We start from the raw sequence: 27534 nt of genomic DNA on the forward strand, positions 1-27534 counted from the left end.
GCCATTCTCTCAGTTCCTGATGGTTCTCCATGCTGTGGCCAAGCACATTCTTCCCAGTCCTTGTGAGGTGCAACCCATCACTTGCCAGCAGTCCATCTTCCAGGAAGCATAGCCCGTGGTCCCACCTTCGTAGCCATTCATTCACATGGAGTATTTTTCTTTCCCTTTCTACTCCTCTTCTAAGTACTGGAAGGATGGAGGAAAAAACTATCTGGGCCCCAAAGTCCTTCAGTTTCCTTCCCAGAGCATCAAAGTCTGATGTGATTTCTTCATAGCTCCGTTTGGCACATGGATGAGAAGAAACACATACGTGTCAGTGTGTTTTATGAGTGTTGGCAACCCTTCCGTCACATCTCTAATCCATCCTCCAAGGAGACAGCATACCTGGTGAGTCCATGGTTCTTCTCAGCATACTTGGGTTTCAATCACACTCAATAGGGAGTCTCCCACTACTACTAAACTTCTCTTCTAATCTTTTTAATCAAGTGTCCCCTCAAATTGATAGGGTTCTCATTTCTATGAGGCAGCAATCCTAAACCCACCTACCTGGGAGAAAGTCCCATTGAACTTCTGAGTAGACAGAGACTTGCAGAGGCTGTCCCTGAAGAGAAACCTGCCTAGAATCAACACTCCATGGAGAGAATGGACCATTGGTCTCACCTGAAGGGTGATTTTCATAGGAGAATGCCATCATGCTGGATTATAGCTCGTCCTATCGTCCAAAGGCAAGAATGTTTCTGAAGTCAAGACTAGGGCGTCAGGCCCCTCCCACTCTCCAGTTCATTCGCAGCGAGTCCAAAGAGATATATCTAAACATGCAGGAAAAAAGGCCAACGGGCCTAGCAGCAAGAACATAACATAATAATAGTAACATTAATAATATCTGACTCTAACCTAGCGAAAACAGTAATAGAAGTCTTGACTTCACTAGAGAATTAAAATTTAATGTAATATAATATAATATAATGACGAACTGTAATATATAAACCATCCCAAAAATTATGTAGTTATCCTCCAACTGGGAGGGTCATGATGGCATTCTCCTATGAAAATCACCCTTCAGGTGAGACCAATGGTCCATTTTCCATAGGAGGAATGCCATCATGCTGGATGTACCAAAGCAGCCCATAACCGGGAGGGACCACCCACATACTAGTCATCATTAAGAACCTGTTGCAAAACTCGTCTGCCAAATGAGGCATCGGCAGAGGCATAACGATCTATTTTATAATGCCTTATGAACGAGTGTGGAGTAGACCAAACAGCAGCTCTACAAATATCGGCAACAGGAGCGTTAGTAGCAAAAGCAGCCGAAGTGGCTGCTGATCTAGTGGAATGAGCTGTTATACTAGGCGGAACTGGAATCTTAAGGGACTCATAGGCTAAGGTAATACATGCACGCAACCAGCGGGATAAGGTGGAATTAGTTACTTTATGCCCCATAGACCTTGGATGAAAGGATACAAACAAAGACTCAGTCTGTCGTATATCCTGGGTCCTGGACAGGTAGGTCTTGAGAGCCCTCCGAACATCCAACGAATGCCAAGCCTTCTTGAGCGGATGAGTAGGATTCGGACAAAATGAAGGTAGAACAATGTCCTGGTTGCAATGGAAAACTGAATTGACCTTGGGACGGAATGAAGGATCAGTTTTCAGCACAACAGAATCCTTGTGAAAGACACAGAGGTGGCGAGCAGAAGACAATGCGCCCAGTTCCGAGACTCTTCTCGCCGATGTAATCACAATCAGGAACAGGACCTTGAAAGACAACAGACGTAAAGGCACAATCCTGAGTGGCTCAAACGGAGGATGTTGTAAGGCCTGTAGAACCTTTGACAAACTCCATGATGGAAAACGGTGAGCTACAGCCGGCGAGCGTAGAGCAGTGCCTCTAAGGAAGCGTTTGATAAACGGATGTGAGGCAATAGGGGTGTCAGTGGAAGATACTGAAAGAATGGATGACAGGGTGGACGCATGTCGACGTAATGTGTTGGGTCTAAGTCCCAACATGAGGCCCCTATGAAGATATTGCAGCACTTGTTGTACTGTAGCCTTGGAAGGATCGATGTGTTGAGACTGACACCACCTGGAAAACGCTACCCAAGTATGCTGATATATACGAGTGGTGGATGGTCTTCTCGAGGCCAAAATAATGTCAATAACAGTGTCTGACAGGCCGGCCGATCTCAAATGTCCCCGTTCAAATGCCACGCTGTTAGGTTGAGCCACTTGGGGTCCTGATGCCATACTGGGCCTTGTGATAAGAGATCTGGCCTGACTGGGAGTGGCCAGGGATCCGTCACCGACAGTGCCAGGAGATCCGAGAACCACGGTCGACGGGGCCAATATGGTGCTATCAAAACCAGCTGTGCCCTCTCACGACGTACCTTCCGCAAGGTTTTGGCTAATAGTGGTATTGGAGGGAAGGCGTATAATAGTCCCTCCGGCCACAGCAATGACAGAGCATCCACCGCTTCCGCTGTCATGTCCAGGTATCGAGCGAAGTACCTGGGTAGCTGGCAATTGCGACTGGAAGCAAAGAGGTCGACTGAGAAGGGGCCGAATCGACGCTGGAGAAGATGGAACACAGTCGGATGAAGTTTCCATTCTCCCGGAAAGACTTGTTGTCTGCTGAGCCAGTCTGCTGTGAAATTCCAAATTCCTCTGAGATGTTCTGCTTTGAGGGATTGCAGATGTTGTTCTGCCCAGTCGAATATGATGGAAGCTAGGCTCTGTAGAGGTCTGGACCTGGTGCCTCCCTGTCTGTTTAAATGAGATTTGGCACACGTGTTGTCCGTTCGAATGAGAACATGGTCCAAGTGGAAGAGAGACTGAAAATGAAGCAGAGCTAAGTGGACAGCCTTTAGTTCCAGCCAGTTGATGTTTTGAGTTTGTTCTGCTGTGTTCCAAACTCCCTGAACGAACTGGGAGTTGCAGTGGGCTCCCCAACCCAGGAGACTGGCATCGGTGGTAATGACAGTCCGGTGGGGTTCTCTGAATAGAGTGCCTTGGGTGAGATGTTGTACCCTTGTCCACCAGCGGAAAGACAAGCGCAGTGTGGGACTCAGGGGGATTGCTCGATGGTTTGAGTTGGCAATGTCGTGTTGGAATGGCAACAGGGCCCACTGTAGCTGGCGCGTATGTGCCCGAGCCCATGGCACAATATGGATGGTGGATACCAACATTCCGAGAGCCCTGGCTAGAAGCATGACATCTGCAGAAGATTTGTGCATCAGAGACCTTGCGATGTCTGTGATAGCGGTGATGCGATCTGGGGACAGGAATACAGTCGCTTGCAGTGTGTCTAACATTGCCCCTAGATGCTGCAGGCGTTGGGTTGGTTGTAGATGGCTTTTGTCGAAGTTGACTAGCCAGCCGTGGGCCTGTAAGATATGGAGCGTGAGTGTTAGATGACGATGAGTAAGCTCCCTAGACCTTGCGCGTATTAGGAGATCATCCAGATAGGGGTAGATATGGACCCCTTGAAGCCTGAGGTAAGCCACTAGGGTAAGTAGCACCTTGGTAAATACTCTCAGGGCAGACGAGAGTCCGAACGGCATTGCTCGATATTGGAAGTGCTGGGAGCCAAAGGCAAAACGAAGGAATTTCCTGTGGGCTGTGCAAATAGGGACATGGAGATACGCTTCCTTTAGGTCGATAGAGACAAGGAAGTCACCTTCTTGCAGGCTGTCTGTAATGGAGTGGAGGGATTCCATTTTGAACCTGCGATACTTTACGAAACGGTTAATGAACTTGAGATTCAAAACCGCCCTCCATGAGAGATCGCGTTTGGGCACAGCAAATAGGAGGGAGTACACCCCTTCCGACCTCTCTGCATTGGGGACTGGCTCTATCGCCTCTATGTCCAAAAGGTGCTGTATCGCAATCTGCATGATGCAGCGCCTGTCTAGTGCCCTGGGACAAGGGGAAGGATGAAAATTGTTTGGAGGTATTGCCCAAAACTCAATTGCATATCCATAACAAAAGAGGTCTCTGATCCATGGGACCTGAGTCAGAGGTAGCCAAAGTTCGGCAAATAGAATCAATCTGCCCCCAACTGGTATTGCCTTAGTATTGTCTGCGTTGGCGAGACCCTCCCCTGTATGAGGACGTTGAGTAGCCTCTGCGGCCCCGGTATTGACCTCTACTGGGGAAACGTCTATTCCAGCCTCCTCTGGTGGAGCGGAAGTCAAATGCTGGGAAGTCATGGCCTCGTCCCCCGGGCCGGGTTCCCCGAAAGGGCTGAGACGTGCGATATGAAGCGAAACGCCTAAAGGGTCTGCGCTCGACGTTTTTGACGGTGGCCAAGACAGGCTTTCGAGTGTCCTTAGGGTCGACAAGCACTGCCCTTAATGCCTCTTCCCCGAAAAGTAATGAGCCTGCATAAGGTGCTCGTGAAAGATTAACTCTGGCAGTAGAGTCAGCCTGCCAGTGACGAAGCCAGAGGGTCCGTCTGGCAACGATCTGAGCCGCCAGGGCGCGTGCTGCTAGTTGATTCGCGTCCAAGGTGGCGTCGGCCACGAAAGCAGCTGTTTTACGCAGTTTTAGTAGCGATCTGCGCAGGGAGGCAGGATCTGGATTGTGGTCCTCGATGAGGTCGTCTAACCACATCATCGCTGCCCTGGTGAAAATAGAGGCAGATGTGGATGCACGCATGGAAAAGGCGATGGCCTCATGGGTCTTGCGTAAAGCAAAGTCCAGTCTCCGTTCAGTGGCATCCTTTAGATGAGAGTCCCCTTCCCTCGGCAAGAGGGACCTGGAAACTAAACTGGAAATAGGCTCGTCGATGTTAGGGACAGCCAGTCTGGTAGAAAAGTCCGGGGCCAAAGGATAAAGTCTGTCCGCAATGTTATTAAATCGGCGTGCCTGTAAGGGGTGGGACCATTCGTCCTTGGCCAGTTTAGCGATGGGGTCTGGGACAGGGAGGAAGTTTTCAGCTGGCGTAGGGGATTTCAAGACCCTGGCCCCTTTTAAAGCAGGAGTGGAAGCTGCAGTTGGAGTGGATTGAAGACCAAGGGCTTTCAAGACTCTGCGCGCCAGGGGCTGGTAATCTGAAGAGTCGAAGAGGCGATAGGAGGTTTCTGGCTCTGGTTCCGAATGGTCACTCCACTCGTCCGCTTGGTCTTGCAGCGCGAATGCGGACTCTGCATCAAAAGAGGCGTCATCAACGAACCTGCCCCTGGTAACGTCAAATGGGTCTGGAGAACCTGATGGGTTTGTCTCACTGTGTACACTTTGAACCCCGCTGTGTTGAGGGATAGCGGGAGGTTGTGAAGATGACTGACTCTGAGTAAAAAAGGACAGCATGCCCTGAAGTTGTGTAATGAACTCGTGGGAAAGCTGTAGTCCCGGAGATGTAGATGGTTGCTCTTGGATAGGCGGAACTGTAGACGGCCCCACAGGTAGTGAAGAAGAGCAAGCTCTGGGTTGGCTGGACGTTGGCTGTACAGGAAATCCAGGAAAGTCCTCCTCATCAGAGGAAGCCGCAGGAGAATGAAAGAGAGTAGTTAACTGTGCATGATTTGAGTCCTCTGGCACTGGAACAGAGACATAACGGGGCCGCTTGATTGTGCTGTGGCTAAGATGTTTGGTTTTGGCAATCGCTTTAGAGTGCTTATGTTTGACCGCCTTAGGAGGTTTAGGCTTGGTCATCTGGTTTGTCACAGGCTGTTGTATCGGCTTGGTTGCCTGGGTTGTCTCTGGCTGTTCTGCCATCATATAGATAATAAGGGTAGCTGTACACGGCACACGACTGGGGCAGAATGCACAGTCCCGGGCAGGCACAGTACACGGCACACGACTGGGGCAGAATGCACTGGCAGATGGCAAAGTACACTGCAACGATGGGGCAGAATGTACGCTATGAACAGTCTTAGAACATGCACAGTACACGGCACACGACTGGGGCAGAATGCACTGGCTGATGGTAGGTACACTGTCACGATGGGGCAGAATGTACACTTGGAGGAAAGGTGATATTGCACAACTTGCACAGTATAGTCCAAATAGCTTTGTATATTTTCAATAGTCTTGCGCACTAACAGGTGGCCTGGTGCACTGTTATGGCAGTATTAGTAAATTTGATGAAAAGTCACATGTGCACAGTAGTTGCAGTGATTGTAGAAAGCCACAGTAACCCAGTGGTTGCCAGGGTCAGCCTCAGAGATGGGGTTGGTAAAGGAACTTATGTAGAGGTAAAAATCCTATCTGCAGCACATAAACAGGGAGCAGATCACACAGAGGGAGCTGACAAGAACCTGCGCTCTGCAAACCCCAACCCGTGAAGGAAAAAATCCCCTTTTGTAATACTAGTGGGTTCTCAAAAGGAACGGGAAAAAACGGCCACTAAAATGGCGCCCGTAAAAAGAGCGGGAAAATTCGAACAAAAATGACGGATACTTTGCCCAGCAACAACCGTTGTATGAAGAAATGAGCAAGGTGGGAAAAATGTTTAACTGTAAAAATGGAACTGCCCACGGTAGAAATACAGCCGCGGGACTAAGAAGGTAATCGCGGCTGAAAAAATTAGCCTGGAAAAAGACTTTGTGAAGGAGGCAGGACAGCTAGCGGACTTCCCGAAGCCGAAGAGAATCGGCCAACAGGCAAGCCGCAGCCGCAGGCTGAAGGGACTGACTCCGCGAGGAACCAAGCGCCGCAGATGATCGAGAGAGACAAGGCAGCCCAAACAAGAGAAGTCGCTAAAAAGGGGAAGGCAAAGAGCCGCAGACACCGGCTCCTGACGGGCGAATGAAGCGCCGCCCGTAAAAATGAACGACGAAGGGAGCCGCAGCCACAGGCTCCCGATCGTCAAGGCACAAGGGGAAATGGCAAAAAGGACCGGAGAAAATAAAGTACGAAAGAAGCCGCAGCCGCGGGCTCCTAATTGTCAGGGCACAAAAGGAGGATCGGTAGAACAAAAAAGGGGGGGGCGGAGACTGCCGCCGCAGCTCCTGACCCCGCTGAGGAAAGAGACCGCAGCCGCGGTCTCTGTAGTTTGGGAGTAAAAAACACACCCCCGGGAAAACAAGAAATTGACAAGGAAATTGACACACAACACACAAACCGTGGTAAGGGATGAGACAAAGGGAAGGAACGAGACGAAACAACGTACACAAAACGCCACCCTCTATCACACAAAGACAAAAAACTTATCTAGTCACTAGCTAAAGATCTTGCAGGGACGAAAGGCAAGAATGAACTGGAGAGTGGGAGGGGCCTGACGCCCTAGTCTTGACTCCAGAAACATTCTTGCCTTTGGACGATAGGACGAGCTATAATCCAGCATGATGGCATTCCTCCTATGGAAAATGCACCTGAGCAGAACACCCCTTTCTTCAGAGATGTGTAGACTACATTTCAGGAGCAGCTGCCTTATGCCCAGGTACAGGTTAATGTATGGACATCCTTAAAGGCTTAGGTGATCATGGTTATACCCAATGAGTGCAAGCTCCTTTAGAAAACAGCAATATCAAAGTATAGATACAGGTTGAAGGGAATGGGGCCTGGACAATCAAGCTGCAAATTTCGTCTCATTCTTCGGTACAAGCATGGAATTTGGCACTAATAAATTGAGGCATTTGGTTCTAAATATATCTTAAGAAATCTTCATGGAGAACAAGAATAACCTAGACCATATTTACAGTTTTGCTGACCTTTGGAGCAATGCGCACCCGGCTGCTGCTCTGTATGGTCTCCGAGGCACCCTGGGCTGTAGGCAGAGGCACCTTTGAAAAGGGCTGAAGTATGAGGGACTGACTCACTGGGAACTGAATTGGAACTAGGAAGGAATTGACACGTGGCAGCAAGGGCTTCATTTTTCGGCCTAGAAAGGAAAAAGAGGTCTTAGCTCAACATCCATAAATGATGTTTCCTCACTTTTAATAGCTCAGCATCTTGGTGCTTTGAACTCTTCTCATACCCTGTGTTGTATAATGAGGATATAAATCTTCAACCTATCAATATTCAAGAAGCCAAGCAAGCCAGGAAAAACATTTAGTCCATGGCCTTCGAATGAGATGCTGTTCCCCACAGAACTCAACATTCCTGCACATTCTGAGAACTAATCTCTGCTTTCTTCTCAGTTGTATCAGTGTTCTCCTTGGCTTCAAAACTGTTCAACAGGAACTGCATGGAGAAGTTACACATAGTAATTTCTTACTGTTTTTCTGGGAATGGCAGCACTAGACTAACTACTGTGAATATTTTGCTGACACCTTGTTGTAGCTTGGAGAGATCACCAACATCTATGTTCAAGTTTGTACATAGACCTTTTATTTCAAACTAGTGAAATGTTTAGAGTCTCCACATAAATTGAAAGCTTCAGTCTTTACCCAGTTAATGGAATTTGTAACATATCCACACAGAGGCTGAGATAGGAGCTTGAAAAGGTCTTGAGTAATGAGGTGCCTTCTGTTAGATTAGGTCCAGTGCTCTTTCCAGACAGTACTGTCTACTCTGGCAAAAGAGGTCTTTCCCTGCTACCTGGAATTCTTTAACTGGAGATATAGGGATTGAAGCTGGGACATTTTATGTTTAAGCATATGTGCTCTCACTAATCAGGTAGTGCCAAGTGTCTGAAGCTCTCCTGTGGGAATACAGTCTCACCCAGGAGTCCTGCCAGGCAGAGTACTCTGTCTGGCCATTACAGGGGGCTCTGATTTTTACCCCCTGAACTTTGCTGTAATGTTTGTGTCCACTTCCTGCTTGCTTTGTTTTTCAACTCTGGCTCTCTAGCCCTCACATGCACATCAGATGAATACCTCCAAAATGTGTAGAAAATGTCATTGTCACAGTACCCATTACATCCATTGTTGGGGTTTTATTAGGGAGAAAAGTTCTGGCCTTTTCTTTGGGCTTGGTAGAGATGCAAAGTACAGTATACACTCACGTGCAGCCTGTGGCTCACTTTTGCAGCCACTAGTGCCTCCCATATTCTTCTGCAGATCTGGAATGTGACGTTTCTGCTGCTACATTAGTTTTTGGTTAAGAGAGACGAGAAAAGAAAAGTTAGAGGAGAAACTGTAATTGCCCAGTTGCCTTGTGTTGATCCAGAGGACAGTGCTGGGCTATTTCAAGCACCGTAACTGGCGCAATCATACAGAGCGATTGGGTGCTATGTGTCGCCTCTTGTTGCAAGCAGACACCATTGTCTTTACTGACTGTCATAGAGCCCAACAGAGGTCGCACAACAGAACTCTTTCAGCAGCTGTTCTTCGGGGGGGGGGGAGGCAGAAAGCCAAGTTTTATGACTCTCACTGCCTGAAGAAATAAGTATAAAAAATTAATTGTGCAGTGTGTTTTATTCTAGTTAAGTTCAACATGATTGAGCACAATGACAGAAAAAGGAAGGGGCAGTGGTGATAGTAGCAAGGAGTGAGTGTACCATTTGAGTCAGTCAAACTAGCTATTTGCAAATTTATTGTCATATGCAGAAAAAAGTTTTCCGTTTCAATCCTGTCAGCTGCTGTTACGATGCAAGAGAGAAATGATCATGTGCATGCCCCCCCTTGTGTTCTCTCTCAATCTCATTGTAACTCCAGAAAGATATATTAAGAGGCATTTTTGCCAGTATTACTGGAAATGACATCTTGGTTTGCTCCTTTAAGCTAAATATTACAGCGGAAATAATCTAAAAATGCACTTGCATGTGTGTGTTTTTTAAGTTCTTAAAACCCACAATTCGACCCCCTTTTTGATTGGGCCCTAAGGTAATATGAGGTGAATAAACTTAAATATCCATTAATCAATCTAAGTAGTATAACTGTAGATAGTCAAGCCTGGTCCTGCATTTCCCCCAGGTACTAAATGGTTGAGGAAGAGAGGGAAAGAAGGGGAAACTGCAGTTTGGACTCAGTTATGACAGGTCAAGTATCCTCTGTGGATCTGCAGGAACCAAGAGGGAAGAAAGAAACCCAAGCCCCAGCCAGGAGGGAAGGTCTTACTGATTCCAAGAGCTCGGGTGATGCTGGTGACTGCACATCCAGTGGCTGGTGATGGCCAAGTATACAAAAGGAATGAGAAGGAAATTATCAACTAAGCAGGAGAACAAAGGAACATTTGGACACAGATGACAATACAGAACACTCTGCTAATTCTCAGTGAGAACATTCTGTAGATTGTCAAACTTTTTCAGAGCGTCTTATGATGCTCCCTGCCTGAGACTAGACTGGGGATTGTAAGGAGCAGGCTCAACACATAAAATAATGAGGCTGAAGCACTAGGTGGGTTTCCTATTTCACAGAACTTTTCCCCCCTTCCCCTAGTGCAGGTTGCCCATAGGAATTAATGAAGAAATGCAATATTTTGATATAGCTGTGACTGGGTGGAGGACTGGACATTTCTCCCCTCTCCTCCACCCCCCAAAATCCCCAAAAGTATTGGAAAATAAATGATGTCCTTCTCTTTCTAACTCGGGATTTTATTTTGGTTATTTAATATTTTTCTTTAGCGTTTAGAAGTGCTACCTATTTGCATATGCCAATGGAGGGCGAGGCTTCTGCATGCAAATAAACACTGGACTTGGCCTAGAAAGAGCTATAGGGGCAATTATTTTTATCTTTGCTGCAATCTGAGGCATATTTTATACAGAGGAATTTTGGTGGAGAATCCAAGCCAGCCTCAGCCTAACCTCCACCCTGCAGTATTAATGTAGTGGAATACGTTACAAGGCTCTCAGTCAACGCCCTTTCCAAACTGTTGTACAGGGATAAGGAACAGGATTTGCATTACAATCTGTGTAGTATGGCTATTTTTTGAAGGTTAACAAAACAAAAACCTTTCACATGAAGGCCGCAGAGCATGAACTCCCCTTTGATGCTACTTTTTTTTTTAAAGGTAAACATGCTGCTGCCCAATTGTAGTTATGTTAATATTTTGGATTTGTCCATTGAGTTCTAATAGCAGGTTTCATCTAAAAGACATTTAAAAATGGTTTCTCAATGGCAACCAGAAAATAGTGCATCTAGACAGTAGTGAGGTACCTTTGGTCCTCCAGATGTTGCTGGACTGTGACACCCATCATCCCTGATCATTGGCCATATTTATTTATTTATTTATTTATTTATTTCTTAAACTTATATACCGCCCGACTAGCAATAGCTCTCTGGGCGGTTAACATAAAATACAATAAAATTACAGAATCTGATACAACAAGCATATAAAAACTACACAATCTAAAACCAAGTTACAAACATTTAACTAAGATTAAAATGCCTCAGAGAAGAGAAAGGTTTTAACTTGGCGCTGAAAAGATGATAATGTCGGCACCAAGCGTACCTCCTCGGGGAGACTGTTCCACAATTTGGGGGCCGCCACTGAGAAGGCCCTAGATATCGTCACCACCCTCCGGGCCTCCCTATGCGTCGGGACCTGGAGGAGGGCCTTCGTAGTAGACCGTAGTGTACGAGCCGGTTCGTATCGGGAGAGGCGTTCCGACAGATATCGTGGTCCCGCGCCGTATAAGGCTTTATAGGTTAACACCAACACTTTGAATCTGGCCCGGAAGCGTATTGGAAGCCAATGCAGGCGAGCCAGCACAGGTGTTATATGCTCAGACCGCTTAGTTCTTGTTAGCAGTCTGGCCGCCGCATTTTGCACTAGCTGTAGCTTCCGAACCGTCTTCAAAGGTAGCCCTACGTAAAGCGCGTTGCAGTAGTCCAAACGCAAGGTTACCAGAGCATGTACTACTGATGTAAGGTCCTCCTTACTACGGTAGGGACGTAGCTGGGCTACCAACCGAAGTTGGTAGAATGCATTCCGTGCCACCGAGGCTACATGAGCCTCAAGTGAGAGGGAAGAGTCTAAAACGACTCCCAGACTACGAACCTGTTCCTTTAGGGGGAGTGTAACCCCGTCCAGGACAGGGTATATATCCACCATCTGATCGGAGAAACCATCCACCAACAGCATCTCAGTCTTATCAGGATTGAGTCTCAGCTTGTTAGTTCTCATCCAGTCCATTGTCGCGGCCAGGCAACAGTTCAGCATGTCGACTGCCTCACCTGAAGAAGATGAAAAAGAGAAGTAGAGCTGCGTGTCATCAGCGTACTGATGACAACGCACTCCAAAACTCCTGATGACCGCACCCAACGGCTTCATATAGATGTTAAAGAGCATGGGAGACAAAACCGAACCCTGTGGGACCCCACATTGGAGAACCCACGGGGTCGAGCAATGTTCCCCAAGCACTATCTTTTGGAGACGGCCCGCCAGGTAGGAGCGGAACCACTGCCACGCAGTGCCTCCAACTCCCAACTCCGCAAGCCTCTCCAGAAGGATACCATGGTCAATGGTATCAAAAGCCGCTGAGAGATCAAGGAGAATCAACAGAGTTACACTCCCTCTGTCTCTCTCCCGACATAGGTCATCAAACAGGGCGACCAAGGCTGTCTCAGTGCCAAAACCAGGCCTGAAGCCCGATTGAAATGGATCTAGATAATCGGTTTCATCCAAAAGCATCTGGAGCTGGTCAGCAACCACTCATTCCAAGATCTTGCCCAGGAATGGAACGTTCGCTACTGGTCTGTAGCTGCTGAAATCTTCTGGGTCCAAGGAAGGTTTTTTCAGAAGTGGTCTCACAGCTGCCTCTTTCAGACAGCCGGGGACCACTCCCTCTCGCAAGGAGGCATTTATCACTTCCTTGGCCCAGCCAACTGTTCCCTCCTTGCTAGTTTTTATTAGCCAAGAGGGGCAAGGATCTAGTACCGAAGTGGTTGCACGTACCTGTCCAAGCACCTTGTCCACGTCCTCGAACTGAACCGACTGAAACTCATCCAACAAAACATGACAAGACTGTTCTCCAGACACCTCGCTAGGGTTAACTACTATAAAATGGGAGTCTAGGTCCCGGCGAATGCATAAGATCTTATGCTGGAAGTGCTCAGCGAACTCATTACAGCGGGCCACCGATGTATCTACCGTGTCCTATAGGCCTAGATGGAGTAGCCCTCGGACGACTCTAAAAAGCTCCGCTGGGCGGGAGAGAGATGCCTTAATAGTGGCGGTGAAATGTTGTTTTTTCGCCGCCCTCACCGCTCCTACATACAGCTTAGTGGAAGCACGAACCAGCGCATAATTGCATTCATCGGGAGTTTGCCTCCATCTCTGCTCAAGCCGCCTCCTATACTGTTTCATCGCTCTCAGCTCTGGAGTATACCAAGGAGCTGTATGAGCTCTACACAGGAGAGGGCGCGCAGGAGCGATCATGTCAACAGCCCGGGTCATCTCCGCATTCCACAGTTCAACCAGGGCTTCGATAGGAGCGCCAGTCTTATCAGCCGGAAAATCCCCCAGAGCCCTTTGAAAACCTTCAGGATCCATTAGCCTCCAGGGGCGGACCAATTTAATAGGTCCCCCACCCTTGCAGAGGGGAAAAGCCACTGTAAGTCTAAACTTCAGCAAACGGTGATCTGTCCATGACAAAGGGAGAGATGTAAAACTCCCCACATCCAGATCACCATCCCCATGTCCAGTAGCAAAGACCAGGTCGAGAGTATGCCCCGATGTAGCTAAGGCTGATGGCAGTTGAAGTCCAGCAACATCTGGAGGACTACAGGTTCCTCACCCTGGATCTAGACCATGAGATGGCCTTGTCTAACCCTTTTATAAGGTTTATAGCAACACATGTACTTTAGAATTCCCTTTCTGAATTTCAAGTGATCTGCTTCCCATCTAATACCGAACTTAGGTGATTTCATGTTCACCAGCATAACTTCACCTCCCTTCCCCCAGACTGGAAACAATCAAGTATTTGAGAAATCAGGAATGGGGGGGGGAGTGGGAGCAGCTTGCTTTCTTGCATGGAAGATACTCACTTTGAACACCTGGTCCAGGGTCAGATAGCGATTGGCTTCAGGGTGAATGGTCCAGAAGGAGATTTTGCCATTGGCAGATGTCTCTCGAACAAACATGTCATGAAGAGAAAGATTGTGCCTTATAGAGTTCTGGATAGGAAAGGAGAAACTTATTGTTTTCAGATACAGAACACCAGTGGATTCTTCAGGTGAAATCTTGAAAACTCATGAAGACCTTACTTTTCAATCTTTTATATCTGGTAAGACAGCCGCTACTGTTTCTGGGCTGGGATAGCCTGACCACTGTTGTCCATGCACCGGTAACCTCCAGGCTGGATTACTGTAATGCGCTTTATGTGGGGCTGCCCTTGAGGTTGGTCCGGAAGATGCAGCTGGTGCAAAATGTGGTGGCGTGACTGCTCACTGGGACAGGGTATCGCCAACATGTCACCCTGCTGCTGAAAGAATTGCACTGGCTGCCCATTAGGTGTTCAAAGGAAGCAGACCTTTCGTGTAGTGGCACCTAGCCTTTGGAATTCCCTCCCCTTAAATATTAGACGAGAGCCAGTGTGGTGTAGTGATTTGAGTGTTGGACTACAACCTGGGAGACCAGGGATCAAATCCCCACACAGCCATGCAGCTCACTGGATGACCTTGGGCCAGTCGCTACCTCTCACCCTCAGAGGAAGGCAATGGTAAACCAGCTCTGAATACCGCTTACCATGAAAACCCTGTTCATAGGGTCGCCGTAAGTCGGAATCGACTTGAAGGCAGTTTATGAATCAGCAACGTCCAATAGCATCTGTCATTTATTTATTAATTTATTTGTATACCACCCCATAGCCGAAGCTCTCTGGGCAGTTTACAGTAACTAAAAACATTAAAAACAAATATACACGTTTAAAACACATCTTTTAAAAACAATTTAAAACACACTTAAAAAAATTTAAAACAATTAAAAAACACACATGGTAAAATGCCTTATCCCAGTCTGTGTCTGTGATGGAATTGCTTTTTAAGATGTTTTTAAGGCTTTTTTTTAAAAAAGATTTTTTTAAAGATGTTTTGTTTTAATATATTTTAAAGTCTGTTTTTATGTTTTTTATAGTGTTTTTAGTGTTGTTGTTTGCTGACCTGGAATCCTACTGGAAGGGCGGGATATAAATGTAATAAATAACAATGATCTGTGGCAGTGGTGGGGGTCACTGGCCCTTGGGGCTAATTAGGCATGCCCTGCCCATCTGTTCATTACTTGACATCATGTCATCAGGTACAGGGAAGGTAAAATAGCAATTGGGATTGCCCTCCTAACCGTTCCTTTGCAGTCACAGTCCTGCTGTGCTGCTTTTGGCAAGGATCAGATACAGTTGGAAGTGAGAAGAAGCTCCCAATAGCTCCTGAGTGTATCTGATCCTGGGCAAAGGACAGCATGACAGGGAAAGGTGCCAAGTTCAAACAGCACTGAATTCAAGCCACAGCAACTGTGAAGGACTGCCAGGGACTGCCCCTGGGCTTCCCTCCTGGGTGGATGCAGGATAAGGTTCCCAGTCAGCAGAGCTTTCTGGTAAGGAATGGCTGGGAGATAAGCCACATAAGGAACGGGGGGGGGGGGGGAGACACAGCTGTTGACAGTGAGGCTTGAAGAGTTCCAGAAGAAAAGGAAGGGGTAGGATAGAGGTGGCCTAGGCAGGGCCTAGGCAGTGAAAGTATCCAGTATCGTAGATGAATGTTTCTTCCTTGAAGAAAAAGATTCTCTGCCCATATGAAACTTATCTGTCAAGGAGAAGGTTAATCTAGATCCCTCCTCCCCAAGGGCAGGAATTTAAAAATGGAATAAATAATAAAAATAAAATAAGCATTCAATCATGTGATTTCCCCCCACCTGCACTCTGAAGAAAAACTGCTGATTGTGTGCTGGTTCAGAAGTCAAGCGCCATATAATACAATGCTCTTTAATGAAATTACTTCAAAAATTCCACTGGGACCTTCAAATGTTGAATGTTTAAGTGATCCACATGGTGTGTATGTCTTTGTGACTTGCAAATTGCATTGAGTTGCTTTTGCAATAATTTAGGACAACTTAATGCAGATGGAAGCTGCATGTACACTGTGCCCTTCAGGAATTTGTGGGCAAGGCATACTAAATATTAATCATAGAATCATAGAGTTGGAAGGGGCCTTGTAGGCCATCGAGTCCAACCCCCTGCTCACAGTAGGAAATCCACAGCTAGAGCATCTCCCGCAGATAGCTGTCCAGCCTCTGCTTGAAGACATCCAGCAAAGGGGATCCCACCACCTCCCTAGGCAGTCGGTTCCATTGCCGAACTGCCCTTACTGTCAAGAAGTTCCTTCTAATGTCCAATCTGAATCTATGCTCCTGCAACTTAGACCTAGTCCTACCCTCTGGGGCAGCAGAGAACAAATCTGTACCCTCCTCTATGTGACAGCCCTTCAGGTACTTAAAGAGTGCAATCATGTCACCCCTCAGCCTTCTCTTCGCCAGACTGAACATGCCAAGTTCCTTCAACCTTTCCTCATAAGACTTGTTCTCCATACCGGCTATCATCCTTGTCGCCCTCTTCTGAACCCGCTCTAACTTGTCTATATCTTTCTTAAAATGAGGCGCCCAGAACTGAACGCAGTATTCCAGATGAGGCCTGACCAATGCAGAATATAGTGGGACTATTACTTCCCTCGACCTGGAAACTATAGCTCTGTTTATGCAGCCCAAAACCGCGTTTGCCTTTTTTGCCGCAGCATCACACTGCTTGGTCATGTTCAACTTGCGATCCACTACAATTCCAAGGTCCTTCTCACATGCACTACTGCTAAGCCGGGTATTTCCCATCCTGTACCCGTGCATTTTGTTTTTGTGGCCTAAATGCAGAATCCTGCATTTCTCTTTCTTGAATGTCATTTTATTAATTTCAGCCCAATTTTCTAGTCTATCCAGGTCCCTTTGGATTTTATTCCTGTCTTCCATTGTGTTAGCTATCCCTCCCAGTTTTGTATCATCTGCAAACTTCATAAGGCTTCCCTCCACCCCATCATCTAAGTCATTGATAAAAATGTTGAAGAGTATCGGCCCCAGGACAGAACCCTGTGGCACTCCACTCGAAACCTCCTTCTAGTCTGAAGCAGAGCCACCGACGACCACTTTTGAGTACGGTTTTCCAACCAGTTGTGAATCCACCTGACAGTATTTCCATGTAGTCCGCATTTGACTAGTTTGCTAATCAAAAGGTCGTGGGGGACTTTGTCAAATGCCTTGCTGAAATCTAGATAGATGACATCTACAGCATTTCCACCATCTACTAAGCTAGTGACCCCATCAAAAAAAGAGATGAGATTAGTTTGACAGGGTTTTTTCTTGACAAACCCATGCTGGCTCCTTCTAATCACAGCATTGTCATCTAGATAGTTGCCAATGGACTCTTTTATTATCCGTTCTAATATCTTTCCCGGTATTGAAGTCAGACTGACCGGCCTGTAATTCCCCGGATCTTCTTTTTTACCCTTTTTAAAGAGCGGGACGACGTTTGCCCGTCTCCAATCCTCCGGCACCTCAAAGATGATGGCAAGAGGTTCCGAGAGTACATCCGCAAGTTCCTTCAATACTCTGGGATGCAGTTCATCAGGCCCTGGAGATTTGAACTCATTTAGGTTAACTAGGTATTTCCTGACTATCTCCTTATCAATCTCGAACTGCAATCCCGACCCCTTACTGAGATTGCTACTGATGCAAGGTTGCACACTGTTCCCTTTTTGGGAGAAAACGGAGGCAAAATAGGTGTTGAGCAGTTCTGCTTTTTCCTCGTTATCTGTCGACATTTTGCCATCCTCACTGAGCAGCAGTCCCACTGTTTGCTTGGTCTTTCTCTTGCTTCGAACATATCTGAAAAACCCCTTTTTGTTGTTCTTCGCTTCCCTCGCCAGCCTCAGCTCATTCTGGGTTTTAGCCTTCCTTACGCTATTCCTGCAAGCCTGAGCCGCTCGTCGGTACTCTTCCTTGGTGATGCGTCCTTCCTTCCATTCTTTATACATGCTCTTTTTTACTTTTACCTCCTCCACCAGTCTTCTGTGTAGCCACATTGGCTTTTTCTGATGTCTTCCATTTTTCTTTCTCTTTGGAATTGTTTGTGATTTCGCTTTTTGTAATACGTTCTTCATGAACTCCCACGCTTCTTGGGCTCCTTTTTTCTTTAGTCTGTCTAGCCACGGGATCGTACCCATCATTTCCCTGAGCTTGCTAAAATCGGCTTTCCTGAAATCCAAGGTCCATGTTTGACTATATTCTTCTTTGGCTTTCCCCAGAATCCCAAATTCCAGCATTATGTAGTCACTTTCCCCCAAGGTACCAACCGCTTTAATTCCCGTGACCAATTCGTCACCAATTCATGTGCGGTGTAGTGGTTAAGGTGCTGGACTATGACCTGGGAGACCAGGGTTCGAATCCCCACATAGCCATGAAGCTCACCTTGGGCCAGTCACTGCCTCTCAGTCTCATGAAAACCCTCTTCATAGGGTCTCCATAAGTCGGAATCAACTTGAAGGCAGTACACACACAGACACACACTTGCTGCACTGTGTGAGTAAATATGCACGCTAAAGACATCAGGCCCATCAAGTTTGTTAAGCTCTGCAAGGATGTAACCTGGTAAAAGAGATAATAGCTTGTTCATATCAAACTTTTTAAAAATACGTGTTTCATTAGAAATGTGGGGGAATGTATGTATGCTGCAACTCTGGACAGGTATCGAAAAGGAAAATGTGAAATTAGTTGTACAACAGAACTTGCCAAAAGCCTCAAATTGCTTAAACAAGAATAAAAGAACAGAAAATAAACACCCAGAGGTATCTAGCATTTATGGTTGAAAACAAGTCTATATACTTTGAATAGTTAACACTTGCAAAAGTCTCAGAAGCCTGAAGTGTGAGATGGGAATACATAGCTCCTTGCCTCTCCTTGATAGCAAGCTTGGAGGAATTATTTAAAATATGGGACCTATAAAAATATGCCCACCTGGATACTCAGTGCAACAGCAGCACAGGCTGCATGGACGGGGAGAGGGAGGAGTCTCTGCGGTCTACAGAATTTCCATCTCTGTCACCAGAAAACCACTCTGTCTTGGAGCTGGCTGTGAGGGCCTGCATCTGGTGTCGGGCTGAGGAGACAGTAAACTAGGGTTGCTGCTGGTGTGCCATACACCCTGCTGCCTGGCAGCTTCTCTGACTCAGCTGGTGGAGGCCATTTCAGCTGTAGTATTGGAAGAGCCCAGAACTATAGTCCTGGGTGATTTCAATGTCCATGCTGAAGCCGCCTCTAGTGTTCCAACTCAGGACTTCATGGCCCTCATTACGACCATAGGGCTGTCTCAAATTGTCACTGGCCCAACGCATAGGGCAGGGCACACCCTGGACATGGTTTTTGTTCCAGATGGAGGAAGGGGTGGTCTGGAGATAGGGGGGAGGATGTCACCCCATTGTCATGGTCAGACCACTTCCTGATGAAGTTTAGACTTATGGCTCCGATCCTCCGCTGCAGGGGTGGTGGACAGATTAAGATGGTCCACACCCAGAGACTAATGGAATCCACAAGATTCCTGAATGCCCTGGGGGAGTTCCCAGTAGATAAAGCACTGTAAAACAGTGAGGCGCATCAGGCTCTTGACATTGTGGAGCCCAGTTTGCACCTCAGTACATCAGTGAGCTAAGGGCAATGAAATAGGCTGGAAGACGGCTAGAGCACAAGTGGTGAAAAACATGCTGTGAGGCTGATCAGGCACAAGTAAAACATCATAACTATGCCTACTGTGTGGCGACAAAGAAGGCTCACTTCTCTGCCACCATCACATCATCAAGTAGCCATCCAGTGGAGCTTTTCCATATTGTCAGGGGTCTGTTGACATCAGCTCCAGGTTTTAGACCCTTTGGAGGCCCACTGTGAATTGTGCAAGGCACTTTGAGCGTAAAGGTGCTCGCCTCTGTAGCAATCTTGATGCCTCAACCACATCTACTGTAGTCCCCAGTGAGGTGTCCAGTGCAACGTCTGCTGTAACGTCTTGGAAACGGTTTCAGTTGATGCGGCCTGATAACGTGGACAAGGTGCTTGTGGCGATGCACCCAGCAACATGTACCCTTGACCCTTGCCCTTCTTGGCTTATTAAAGCTTGCCCAGGGGGGTTGACCGAGTGGATCCAGGGTGTGGTCGACACATCATTGCAAGAGGGAGTGGTTCCAGTTGCCTTGAAAGAGACGGTGATCCGACCACTCCTGAAAAAGCCCACCCTGGACAAATTGGTTTGCGACAAATACTGACCAGTTGCAAATACCCCCTTTTTAGGGAAGGTGATTGAGAGGGTTGTGGCACAGCAATTGCAAAGACTCTTGGATGAAACAGATTATCTTGACCCATTCCAGTCTGGGTTCAGGCCTGGTTATGGGACTGAATCAGCCTTGGTTGTCCTGATGGATGACGTTTATTGGGAAAAGGACAGGGAGAGTGCGACCCTGTTACTCTTACTTGATCTCTCAGTGGCTTCTGATACTATTGACCATGGTATCCTTCTGGGCCGACTTGGTGAGATGGGTATGACTGATCCTAGCTCCAAGGTCATTTTCAGAGAATAGCACTGGGTGATTGTCTTTCAGCCCCCTGGGAGTTATGCTGTGGGGTGCTGCAGGGTACTATCTTATCCCCCATCCTGTTTAACATCTGTATGAAGACCTTGGCAGCAATCATCAGGAGATTTGAGCCAAGGTGTCAGCAGTATACTGACAGTACCCAGCTCTATTTCTCCATAACATCTGAAACGGGAGAGGTCATGCAAGCCCTGGACTGCTGCCTGGACTCTGTGGTGGGCTGGATGAGGGCCAATAAACTGAGTCTGAATCCTAGCAAGATGGAGATGCTGTGGGCTGGTGGTTCCCGAGTTCGGATAATTGGTCAGTTGCCTGCTTTGGATGGGGTTGTACACCCTCTGAAAGGGCAGGTCCATAGTCTGGGGGTGCTCTTGGATCCATCTTTGTCGCTAGAGGCCCAGGTGACTTCAGTGACTAGGAGTGCCTTCGTTTGGTGAGACAGCTGCGGCTGTTTCTGGATTGGGATAGTCTGACCACTGCTGTCCATGCACTGGTAACCTTCAGGCTAGATTATTGTAATGCGGTCTATGTGGGGCTACCCTTGAGGTTGGTCCGGAAGCTGCAGTTGGTGTAAAATGCAGTGGTGAGTCTGCTCACTGGGGCAAGGTATTGCCAACATGTCACCCCACTGCTGAAAGAATTGCACTGGCTACCTGTTTGCTACCGGGCTAAGTTCAAGGTTCTAGTTTTGGTGTACAAAGCCCTATACAGCTTGGGACCAGGATACCTGAAAGACCCTTATATACCCTGTCGATCACTGCGCTCTGCCGGTGAGGACCTCCTGCAGATACCATCTTATCATGAGGTCTGTTCTGCACAACATAGGAAACGGACCTTTAGTGCAATGGCACCTACCCTTTGGTATTCCCTTCCCTTAAATATTAGACAAGCGCATCTGTTATCTTTTCAGCGCCTACTTTACTCCTTCCTCTTTCAACAAGCCATTCAAGTTGAGGCCTTATCCCGGTCTGTGTTTGTGTTGGAATTGCTTTTTAATATGTTTTTAAACCTTTTAAAAAAATAGATGTTTTTAAAGCTTTAAAAAAAAATGTTTTAAAAGATGTTTGTTTTAATATTTTAATGTCTTTTTATTATGTTTTAAAGTGTTTTTAGTGCTTTTGTTTGCTGCCATGGGCTCCTATTGGTAGGAAAGGCGGGATATAAATTAAATAATAAATAGATGAATAACAAATTGTCACTGTATAGAGTACTCCTTTTCAGTGTTTCAATTAGTTAGCAAAGCTCACGCTCCCGATAATCCATTTTGTTCCTACTCCTGTCCCACTTGGTTTTCTGTCTCCCTTGTCCTCACGTCAGCATCTCCTCACCCAAGTTTTTCCCCCCTAAAGGTTTATGCCGGTGTGGCATAGTGGTTAAGGTGCTGGACTAGGACCAGGGTTCGAATCCCCACACAGTGATGAAGCTCACTGGGTGACCTTGGGCCAGTCACTGCCTCTCAGCCTCAGAGGAAGGCAATGGTAAACCCCCTCTGAATACCGCTTACCATGAAAACCCTGTTCATAGGGTCGCCATAAGTCGGAATCGACTTGAAGGCAGTACATTTACAAACCGTGGTGCTCCCCCAAACCTGCTGATACCTCCCTTTTGTGTGTGTTGCTGTTGTGGTTATATAAGCAACAGAATTCATAGCCTGAAAATAAGAAATAGAGGGAATGATACTCAAATCAGTAAAAAGCAAATTGTGCAAAACCAGAGAAATTGTGTTGATATGCTCAAATTCCACAGTAAATCTAGGTTACAGAATTCTTTTACTGGCACAACATTTTTTCAGCAGCATGTATGCAGTTGTGGCAATATTTTCAGCCTGAAAGGAGGAGACTGATTGTTATTTGCCTAGCACACTTTTCTCGTAGTTTTTCCTCATGCAAGCCTTAGAGGCCAAAGGATTTGTTACCTTCCAGCCTGGCTTGGCTACATGCTTGAAATAAGGGAAATGATCCTCAATCCAGGTGTAGATATCTTTCAGCATCATGCGCTTCTTCTCAGTGCTGTTGATGGCAAACTGGATCATGGCCATATAGGAGTAGGGGGGCCGTTCAGAGAAGGACTCCTGCCATGACGTAGTAGAGGAGGAAGCTGCAGAGCCTTCCTCAGCCTGGCAAGAAGACAATATGAAGGGTGCAGGGCCTGTAGAACGTTAGTTATATGATGACCTTCTGGATTTTGATGTACCAAATAGGGAACCTCTGAATAGGGTAGGGTGAAGCTCTTTATTAGACAAATATTTAAAGCTTATTCTAATAGTGCATTGCTGCCTGCAAGGTGCTTTGAAGTCCGGACTTTGGGTCTCCAAAGCCCAGCAAAAGGGAGCATGTTTGGCTGAGTGAGAGAATTCCCTGCAGGGAGCTCTCTCATCCACTCAATTATCTCTCTTCACATCAACTTGTGTGTGTGTGAGTCAATCCTGTTTAATGCTGGGTTCGGGTGCATGAGAATGTTCCATGAACAAAGCTCTCTCATGCACCCGGATTAACCTGGATTCTCCCCCAAGTAAGTGGGGGGGGGGTGAGGGAGAAGCAGACTATTTTCCTCCCCCCTACATGCTTGGGGGGTGGGGAGGGGTATCTTGCTTTGGCAGCATTTGCCTGTTCCCTCCTCTTGGGTTCTCCCTGTTGCCACCTGTGTCTCCTCAGCAGCCTACCCTTCCTCCTCTGCCTTAGCCTTGTCACCACCTTCTGTCTATAGTTTGAAGGGCTAGCAACATCTGTCGACAGCCACACAAATGACACCTTGACAACACTCTTACACAAATATGTATTTGAGTAAACATGGGACTGCACCCCTGCTCACTTTACTTACCAACCCCACCAAACCCCCTCAGAGCTTACCAAGCCCCTCCACTCCCCCCAGGAGTCCTCCCAGCACTCCTGGTCATACTGCCCACCTCCCAACTACAATGTCATTTTGGCCTCAGTGGTGGACAGTGAGGTAGAGGGAAGCAGCGGCGACAGAACAGGATCACTGCTGGGGAGCTGCCATGGCCTGTTCTGGCGGTTCCTTTGTGGCTTGCCTGGGCCGCCTGCCTGCCTCAGTCTTCCTCCTCCACTTCCTTCCCCCTTTCATGCTGTAAGAGCACAGCACCTCTCAGAAGTCTTTCTCATGCTGTGGTTCCCAGCGCCAAGCAGACTGGAGAGTGATTGCATTTAGTGCAAATATGTTAGAGATATTAATTTACCAGAAACGTTACACTGAGATTTATATAGTTAGAAAAGCCCAGATTTGTTTACTGTGGTTGTGAAACCAAAGTCAGTGTGGTGCAGTGAACAGAATGGACTCGAGTCAGCTTTAAATTCCTCCCATGCAACCAAGAAACTCAGTAGGTGACCCTCAGCCAGTTGCTCTTTCTCAGGTAAACTTAACTCACAGTATTCTTATAGCATATGCTGCCCAAATTTGACATGGGAAGGGTGTTATTAAAATGTAGTAATGAAATTTCTTAATAATTGTAATCTATTATTTTTACAGCATTATGAAAATATGAATAAAACTGAATTACATTTGAAAGATTGAACTGTTTTTAGATGTGGCTATGCTATAATGGAGGGGAAAGTAGGGACTACTCTTAAAAGAAGTGTATTTTCTTTCAGATATTACAAGTTGCCAACCATTTTGGACCTGTTGGCACATCTGCAAACCGAAGAAACTGTTGTGGGCACTGTGTACCCAATCACTCCCACCAACACGCTCACAAAAAAGTATTCATCTTTTTCAAAGCTAATTTTATTAGGGTGGGGGAGTGATATTTCTGGAGAATGCCGTCTGGGAGCAGTTATGGGGGGGTACATTTGTGGAGGGAAGGTTAACCTTTATCTCCCCAGTCAGGATGCCCCAAATTGCCTCTTGTGCCACATTTGCAATGGAAAAGAGCCTGATTTTAGTGGGAGTCAGACAGGGGGATAGAGCCCTGCAGGAGCCAGGGAATACCTTTGTGGGCACCTGTGCAACTGTGAGTGCTAAGTCCTAAACCTACTTGCAGCAAGCCTTCTCATTCATGCAGGATTGCAAGGTAGCAGCCCAGAGATTTTCCCTGTACTTTTAAATTGTTCAGTCCCCGAGGAGAAAAAAAGCAGCAGCAGATTCTCCACCTGTTTTTCCTGGCGCTCCTTGTCCCATTCCTAAAGAGCAGCTCACTATAGCAGGTAGAAGGGGGAAGACTAAAACAATGGGAAAGAAATAGATGGGGGGAGTCTCTGAAGCCTTGTCTCTTTGCAGCAGCAAAGGTACAAGAAGAGTTTCTGGATTGCAATCTGGGACTGTATACAGACAAATACCTTAGCTTCCCATTCCTTGGGCTTGGATTGGGTATGCAATTTGCTTACCTTAATTGCTTTCTGCTTGGGGGTCTGGTTCTCCTTCTCTGTTTCTTTTTTCACACTGCATGGGCTCAGTCCACTGGAGCTCATCTTGCCCAACCACTGGATGTTAGTGAGACTGTTGTCCAAGCCACCGCTCATTGTCTCCCCACTGCCTAGATGAATACAAACTCACAGTTCTCATCCTGCAACCCTAGATTCTACGAGAAGCCTTCAAACTTCTTTCTTAAGCAGACAGCTTTCAACGATTAAGCTCACAATGGAGTTTGGGCAGTACAACTTGAAGGACAAAATGAAACACTTCATAACACTGCTATTCCTAATTCATAATAAAATTGAACTGACACAGTTTGAAGTACACAACAGAGAGAAAAAAATCTGTTATCCCAAATATATTGATAGTGACAGAGACTTAGATACTTAGTGGACAAGAAAGGAAATGAATTTAAACAGAAATAGCAAAGAGAAAGAAAAGGAACAGAAATAAATGCTACAAATGAAATGTGGAAATATTCAACACTAACGTAGATTTTGACAAACCTTTTGACAAAAATTTGTCAAGAAATATGGAAAACTAAACAATTGCCCAGAGACTGGAAGCGTTTAATATATATCCCAATACCAAAGAAAGGGGATCCCAGAGAATGCAGTAATTACTGAACTATCGCCCTAATTTCCCATGCAAGTAAAGTAATGCTCAAGATTCTACAACAAAGGCTCTTGCCATATATGGAGCGAGAAATGCCAGACGTCCAAGCTGGATTTAGAAAGGGAAGAGGCACCAGAGATCATATCGCAAACATATGTTGGATAACGCAACGGAGCAAGGAATTTCAGAAGGAAATCACCCTGTGCTTTATAGACTACAGCAAAGCCTTTGACTGTGTAGATCATGAAAAACTATGGAATGCTTTAAAAGAAATGGGGTGCCACAGCATCTGATTGTCCGGATGCACAACCTATACTCTGGACAAGAGGCTACTGTAAGGACAGAATATGGAGAAACCGATTGGTTCCCAATAGAAAAGGGTGTGAGACAGGGGTGTATTTTATCACCCTGTTTGTTTGATCTATACGCAGAACATATCATACAGAAAGCGGGATTGGACCAAGATGAAGGAGGTGTGAAAGTTGGAGGGCGAAACATCAATAATTTAAGATATGCAGACGATACCATACTCTTAGCAGAAACCAGTAATGATTTGAAACGAATGCTGATGAAAATGAAAGAGGAAAGCACAAAAGCAGGACTACAGCTGAACGTCAAAAAGACTAAAGTAATGACAACAGAAGATTTATGTAACTTTAAAGTTGACAGTGAGGACATTGAACTTGTCAAGGTTTATCAATACCTTGGCACAGTCATTAACCAAAATGGAGACAATAGTCAAGACATCAGAAGAAGGCTAGGACTGGGGAGGGCAGCTGTGAGAGAACTAGAAAAGGTCCTCAAATGCAATGATGTATCACTGAACACCAAAGTCAGGATCATTCAGACCATGGTATTCCAGATCTCTATGTATGGATGTGAAAGTTAGACAGTGAAAAAGGCAAATAAGAGAAAAATCAACTCATTTGAAATGTGGTGCTGGAGGAGAGCTTTGCGCACACCATGGACTAAGAAAAAGACAAATAATTGGGTGTTAGAACAAATTAAACCAGAACTGTCACTAGAAGCTAAAATGATGAAACTGAGGTTATCATACTTTGGACACATCATGAGAAGACATGATTCATTAGAAAAGAGAATAATGCTGGGAAAAACAGCAGGGAGCAAAAAAAGAGGAAGGCCAAACAAGAGATGGATTGATTCCATAAAGGAAGCCAGAGACCTGAACTTACAAGAACTGAACAGGGTGGTTCATGACAGATGCTGTTGGAGGTTACTGATGCATAGGGTCGCCATAAGTCATAATTGTCTTTTCTAGTGAATCATGTCTTCTCATTATGATAATCTCAGTTTTATTATTTTAGCTTCTAGTGATAGTTCTGGTTTAATTTGTCCTGACACCCAATTATTTGGCTTTTTTGTGGTCCGTGGTATGCTCAAAGCTTTCCTCCAACACTACATTTCAAATGAGTGGATTTTTTCTTACTCACTTTTTTCACTGTCCAACTTTCACATCCATACATAGAGATCAGGAATACCACGGTCTGAATGATCCTGTTCAGTGATACATCCTTGCATTTGAGGACCTTTTCCAGTTCTATCATAGCTGCCCTCCCCAGTCCTAGCCTCCTTCTTTCTTGACTATTGTCTCCATTTTCGTTAATGACTGTGCCGAGGTATTGATAATCTTTGACAAGTTTGATGTCCTCATTGTCAACTTTGAAGTTACATAAATCTTCTGTTGTCATTACTTTAGTCTTTTTGACGTTCAACTGTAGTCCTGCTTTTGTGCTTTCCTCTTTAACTTTCATCAGCATTCGTTTCAAATCATTACTGGCTTCTGCTAGTAGTATGGTATCGTCTGCATATCTTAAATTATTGATATTTCTCCCTCCAATTTTCATGCCTCCATCTTGGTCCAATCCTGCTTTCCATATATGTCTCCATTTGGGTTAGTGACTATGCCAATGTATTGATAATCCTTGACAAGTTCAATGTTCTCATTATCATCAGTGTGACTAACTCCCAGGTAAGAAGGGTTAGGATTCCAGCTCCATAGAAGAAACAGATTGGAGGGGGCAGAGAAAGGGAGGGAGTTTGTTTATATGTCTGCTCACAGTACAATCCTAGCCATGTTTACTCAGAAATAAGTCCCACT

At 46.2% G+C, this 27534-nt stretch overlaps 1 protein-coding gene across 5 annotated transcripts in view; it reads right to left on the bottom strand.

The window, feature by feature from the left end:
* Positions 1-27534, bottom strand: part of FOXM1 (forkhead box M1) — a 79307-nt gene that overhangs the window by 16530 nt on the left and 35243 nt on the right. For 2 of the 5 annotated variants that reach the window (XM_061582562.1, XM_061582561.1), the window contains exons 3-8: positions 24773-24921; positions 22348-22548; positions 13812-13940; positions 9942-9986; positions 8888-8966; positions 7653-7822 (exon numbers count right to left, since the gene is read on the bottom strand). In XM_061582562.1, the coding sequence (XP_061438546.1) occupies positions 7653-7822; positions 8888-8966; positions 9942-9986; positions 13812-13940; positions 22348-22548; positions 24773-24921 (773 nt within the window). The remainder of the gene's footprint in view (positions 1-7652; positions 7823-8887; positions 8967-9941; positions 9987-13811; positions 13941-22347; positions 22549-24772; positions 24922-27534) is intronic. The other 3 variants (XM_061582566.1, XM_061582565.1, XM_061582563.1) reach the window with 3 other exon arrangements.

The sequence above is a fragment of the Rhineura floridana genome, chromosome 8 (genome assembly GCF_030035675.1).
Source record: "Rhineura floridana isolate rRhiFlo1 chromosome 8, rRhiFlo1.hap2, whole genome shotgun sequence".
Taxonomy (NCBI): domain Eukaryota; kingdom Metazoa; phylum Chordata; class Lepidosauria; order Squamata; family Rhineuridae; genus Rhineura; species Rhineura floridana.